Below are 5,921 nucleotides of genomic sequence, written 5' to 3' on the forward strand. Positions count from 1 at the left end.
TGTGGGACAAACCCCAGACCAGCAAGGAGCACAAGACAGGGGCGCTGAGATAGCTCTAGTGCTGGCTCAGCTAACTCATTGCCAAGGAGGAACTTGGTTCGGGGACCTCCATGCCTTGGTTTCGGGTCTATCAATAGGCCAGGCTGTTGGCCTCAGCCCAGAACGTCAGGAAGCACTCAGGCGCTTGCGGGCACCTGGGGAAGGGCAGCTGTGGGCCCTGGGGGCTGGTGTCGCCACACACCCATGGTGAAGTGGGAGCCCCCACCCCGACCCAAACCTTGGGTGGGTAACAGGTGCCCTGCACAGCAGCACATCCCTCACAGGGAAGGCAGTCACAAAGCAGTAATACTTTTATTCCCATCAGTGATGCTGATGGCGCCTGACCCTTTACAAATGAAAATGTTAGGAAAAAGGAAGAGGGATGGGGGCATAGGAGCCTCCGTTCTCGATGCTCCCACGTCTCTCCCTTCCCCCCAGTCAATGCCTCCAGACTGGAGGGGGAGAAGGCTTGCCCTGGACGGCGCTGGCCGTCCCTGACGGCTCCCTGGTAAGGCCATATGCTAGTAGAGCTGCAGGTGAGGGCAGGGAAGCCCAGGCCAGCAAAGCTCTTGTGGTGCAGACAGCAAGTGGAAAGGGGGTGCGACAGGTGGGGTCTCCCCTTGGTGACCAGTCTTGGGCTTTCGGCGCCCCACGGAGGCCTCAGGGGGGGCCCTTCTGACTCCGCCTCTCCTCCAACGCCCTGCACACCCACATGGACACCACGGCAGCGTTTCCATCGTTGAACTGCATGATGAACGGGTGGCCCTGCGGAGAAGAGGAGCAGGTTGTGACAGGCAGTCCCCAGACTCTGTACTTCATTACACTTGCCAAGGCCCGTTCTCCGCCCAGATCTTATTTCTTCTCCCCAACAGCCCTGTGAGGTAAGGAGAGCGGCGATCAACCCCATTTCACAGCTGGATGACTGAGGCCCATGGCAGAGCAGTGACATGCCCGTCTGGAGCACTCACGGCACACCTCAGACTGCCCGGTGCTGGCTACCTTCTCCTGAGATTCCAACCTGCTTGAAAGCTCCCCAGGGGTGAAGGCCTGTCTAAACTCCACGCTGCCTGCCCCTTCCTCAGCCCTGCGTCATTCCAACAGCCGGCTGGCCACGGCCTGGCTCCTGAGCTGCCGGCGTTCCAGTTCAGTTGCTGCGCAGAGACCAGAGAATCATCTTGTCAGTGGCCACATCAATCCCTTCTAGTTTTCTTTGTCTAAAGCTCACAATCTACGAGTGGAGGGAAGGGAGGAAGGATGTGCTGGTGTGTTCAGGTCTGCTCTGGTTCCTAGTGAGGAGTTGGGAGCTGAATTTTGGAGGGGCTGGTACTGCCTCCGTGGGCCTGTCTCAGGCTCTAACCTACTTAGCCCACAGGCAGGCTGGATTATATTTAGCTAGTCCCCTCCCTTGCTGGCCCGAAGAATCAAGATTCATACTCACAATCTCAAGGCCTCCTGGGAATTCCCCAGGAAGGCTAGAAAAAAGCAGGATCACCCTGGCCGCAGGTCAAAGGTGAAAGGAAAATGGAAAAACATTCTCCTGTCATCAAATGGCTTCTCTGCTAAGGAATGAACACCTGCCAGCTCCCTCCCTACCAAAAGGGGTAGCCTGACAGTGGGCGAGCAGAGAAAATGGGGCTCCCTCCTGCCTTCCCTTTCCCCAGCTCCTTCTCCCCTCTTCCTAGCCTTCCGGCTCCACTTACCCTGCACCCTCCTGCTTTCTGCACCCTTCTTGGGCCCCCTCCCTATTCCCAAGCTGGGCTCTCACGGCTGCTTTCCTTATACACGCCAGTCGGGGACCACCAACCCCTGGCCACATGCCCGAAGCTCCGAGCTGCCTCCAAACGAGCTTATCATGTGTCTGGGAGGCATGTGGGCCCAGGGCTCAGATGACCTGGGTACCCAGACCCTAGCGTCTGTGGGAAAAGTTGAGGGCTAGGCCAGGAAGGGAAAGGGGCTGCTTGGTCAGACTTGAAATGTCTCTAGAGACAGGAAGGAAGACTGTCCAGGCTTCCTCACCCTAAGCTGATGCTGTGTCCCTTTATCTAGCTTTCCCAATTCCAGGCCAGGAACACTATCCCATGCACATCCTGGATGACCTAGCTCAGAGGCACACAGAACACATCAGAGGTGCACAGGGCAGGAAAACCAGCTGAGGGGGTGCCGCTAGTCCAGGGCAGGGACCCAGTGAGGCCATCGTGGAGCTAGCCTGGAGCCCAGCTGGGTACCTCCTGTAATCTGCATGCAGCACTCTATGGAGCTCCCAACACACCTGCAGGACCCCAAGGGAGTAGGCTCCTGATGCAGACTGCTGCTGAATAAAGGGAGGTGGAGCCAGGTTGGGTGGGTGTCCCACAGGCAGCACAGGCCTGGGTCGGGGGCTGAGGCAGGAGAGGCCTCGAAGGAACTCTATCTTTGCTCCCATATGTTCTCCCCTCAAATATACGCCTACCCTACAACTGCCTTCCTACACTGCTGCCTACATAGCGGGAACACTTCCCGAAGTCAGAGAGTGTGCATTTCCTTTTCAGAAGGCTCAGGAGAGGCGACCTTGTGCCCTTGTGAAGAACAAAGGGAGAAGCTGTGCTCAGGAGCAGATAGGCCCCTCCCGCCAAGCCTGGGGTAGCACAGTGTCACTTTCCCAGAATGCCCGATGACTTTGGGGCCCATATGCTCCATCTCTGTTATCATCTGTTCAGGAACAAGCAGAGCGGAACTGCAGGAGGGGAGAATGGAGGCATTCCTCCAGTTGGGAAGGCTGATGGCCGCACTGCAGGGAAGCATTTTGTCCAAGTGTCCTGGGAGGAGGGAGGAGAGGGTCGGCATCCACTGCTCTGATGGAGACTTTGCCCCTTTCCTGCTCCCTTTGGTTGGGAGGTGACTCCCATCTCCTGTGTATCCCTGATGCTTTACACCACCTTGCAAGGGAGTGACCTGGACGAGCAGTTCTGTCTCCAGCTATACTGACTGGTTTGGGAGAGATGGGAAGGGGAATCACATAAGGAGACAGAGAGGGAAGAAAGACATGGAGGGGAGGTCCCAGGCTCTCCAGGCATCCGGGGCTGTAACATGTGAATTTCAGAGCTGTTGGCAGTGTGGACCACCACTGGACACACCGAGAAAGCTGGTTTGTGGGGACTGAGGGCATACAGAGCTGCTCAGAGAGAAACACAGCAGGGCAGAAGGGTGTCAGGACAGCAACCAAACCCCAGGGGCCATGATACCTGGGCCTGGCAGCATATCTGCCTGCAGGGTCTATGAGCATCTCACAGTCTGGTGTAGGTGCACCGAATCACATAGTTGGGAACTATAATATCCACTTTCCAGATGAGGATGTGGAGGCTGCAGGCTCATGGTTGACCTGACTGGGCTCCCTGAGCTGGGAGTGGATCAGAAGTTTCTGTAACCCAAACCCACTGCCCAGGGCTCTCCTTGGACCGACCTGGGGTGGACAGAGGTGGAAGAATCCACACCCAGATTGCAATCCCTAGCCCCGACCTTATTTCTATGATGTGATTCAGGCCCGCCTGGTCAGAGGTGGGACTGAGGCTACAGGCTTTGAGCCTGATGCATTCCAGGTCCTGACTTCTGTCAGTAAAGTCCCTTGGATGCACTAGAAGAGTGCTCTGTCACAGTGGCAGGTCACTTTGACTTAAATCTCACTCTCCCATCAGCCCATGTGAAAGCAGGGAAAGTATACCATAACCCCATTTTACAGAAGAGAGAAGTGAGGCCTGGGGAGGGGAAGGGACTGGTAAAGTGCTAGGGCTGAGCTCAGATCTTCTGGTTTCTACTCTGGTGCATTTAGGACTGAACTGTGTCCCCTGTGACCCTGGCATATGGCTGACACTCCTCCAGCCTTGTCATATGAGATACAGGGATTCCTCATGAGTTTAATGAGCAAATAAAATCTGATGGACAGTTCTGGAGGAAGCATAAAATCACTCGGCCACTCTGAGATGCTGGAGTTCCGGGTGGCTCTGGAGAGGCCTGAGCGGACGCTGACCCAGCCAGATGCTCTAGGAGTCCTGGCAAGGCCAGATGCCTGGAGATGGATGAAAATGGCACAGTGAGAGCAGCACCATGGGTTGAGTACTGTGGGCCAGGCATTTGCCAGGGCTTTGTCCTGAGTTTTCCACTGAATCCCTATGCTCACTCTGGAAGTGCACAAGGCTATGCATCTCCACCCCCAGAAGAGGAAACAGACATTCAGGGACCCGTCTGAGGTCAGTGAAGCAAATGGCTGGGCTGGACCCACATCACTGGTCTCCTGACTTGAAATGCCATGCCATGTGTTCTCCTGTATCTGTGACCAGACAGCTGACCTCACAGACTCCTCTTCAGTGCCTCTGAGGCCCCAGGAGAGCTCCAGCCCCCTGGAGAGCTTGGGTGAAATGCACATCCCTCTCAGACAGAGGAATCCAGATGTGGACAAGCTCTTGCAGCCCTGTCGAGCTACAAGAAACAGTGGGAGCATGGCGTGGCCCACCTCCTTGAAGCCAGCACACCCACATACTGCTTACCAAGAGCATCCTCTACCCCAGGTGACAGTATCCAGACATCTAGGCCTCTGTCCTCCATACAGAAAGCATGTTAGGGGACACTCTGCAGAGGCTGGCAGAGTACGTGCTGGGCTAGAGCTGCTGAATGATCTCGCTGGCCTCATCACCAGGCAGTGGGAGCCACTCTCATTTCCTGGATTCTCTCAGGGCCAATTGCAACAATTAAACCAGCACGGGTTGAAGTATTATGGTCCACAAACTTCGCCACAGAAGATGAAGACATAATGAAGGGAAAAGGATGGTACTGTAAGAGGCAGGATGGATCCAAAAGTGGGACACGGGGGAGAGCGAGAGAGACAAGTCAACAACCAAAGACGGCTGGCGTCACCCAGTACAGACGCCCCCGCCAGTAAGGGCTGAGAAGCAAACTGTGCTGGTGCGATGAAGAGTATTGGTAAAAACCCAAGAAGAACTGTAGTTCAATATACTCTCCTTCTGGGCATCAGTGTCCAGTGTTTCGCTAGAGTTTGACTCTCTACTTCTGTCATAATGTCCCTAATTCTTTGCCTACCCATTTCATCTTGACAAGATACCTTCCTGATAACTGACAGCAGGACAATCCCAAGCCCCGTCCATGTGGGAGTGCTCTACCCTTCTACTGAAGGAGCCAGGGACAGGAGGCGTTAGTGTACCCACTGTGTGGGCAGGAAATGGGGCTCTGAGCCTGCCCCAGTGGGTAAGTATTGACTGAGGCTCAGGTGTCTGGACTCCTAATCCAGTGCTCATTCACTGACATCTCACTCTGCTCTCAGCTGGGTTTCACGTTTCTTCTCAAATAGGAGTTTACCTATTTGGGGTATCCACACTTTCTTCTCTTGTATAACTTTTAAAGAATATCATGCATTTGAGTCATTTAACAATTTGCTAGTGTGGCTACAAGGCCTGGCACGTAGCAGGCCCTCAATTAGTAGTAGGCCTGTGGCATGGCAAAGTGATCTGTATATTCCTCATGTCTACACCTATTACCAAACACCTGCTAAGTGCCTTCTGGCTGCCTTATTTCTGCACATGGCCTTGAACTCTCCCAGCACCGGTATTTATAGACATAAGAAACTTAGATGCCAAGAAATGTGACGTGTGGCAAGTTCTCAGAGCTAAAAAATGGCAGTTAGAGTTTGAATACAGAACTCTTTTTCTGCCATGGAGGAACCAGCTACTGTGCTCCCTGAGGTCAGGCATGGTGAATTTTAAATTTCTACTTTTCAAAAAGAGTACCCTCTATATTGTAGGTGCTCAGCAAGTAATTTTAACCAATAAACTTAAGTTAGGGTGGCAAAAAGTTTACATATCTATGTCCTCCCTGTTGAAAGTCGTGTGTCAGGC

General features: G+C 54.1%; 1 protein-coding gene across 6 annotated transcripts in view; it reads right to left on the reverse strand.

Annotated features, from left to right (window-relative positions):
- Positions 1 to 327: 327 nt before the first annotated feature.
- MAP2K5 (mitogen-activated protein kinase kinase 5) overlaps positions 328 to 5,921 on the reverse strand; it is a 245,476-nt gene continuing 239,882 nt past the window's right edge. For all 6 annotated transcript variants that reach the window (XM_023527273.1, XM_023527276.1, XM_011385914.2 and 3 more), the window contains one exon: positions 328 to 804. In XM_023527273.1, coding sequence (XP_023383041.1) covers positions 700 to 804 — 105 coding nt within the window. In that variant the 3' untranslated portion in view covers positions 328 to 699. The remainder of the gene's footprint in view (positions 805 to 5,921) is intronic.

The sequence above is a fragment of the Pteropus vampyrus genome, unplaced genomic scaffold (genome assembly GCF_000151845.1).
Source record: "Pteropus vampyrus isolate Shadow unplaced genomic scaffold, Pvam_2.0 Scaffold15, whole genome shotgun sequence".
Lineage (NCBI taxonomy): Eukaryota > Metazoa > Chordata > Mammalia > Chiroptera > Pteropodidae > Pteropus > Pteropus vampyrus.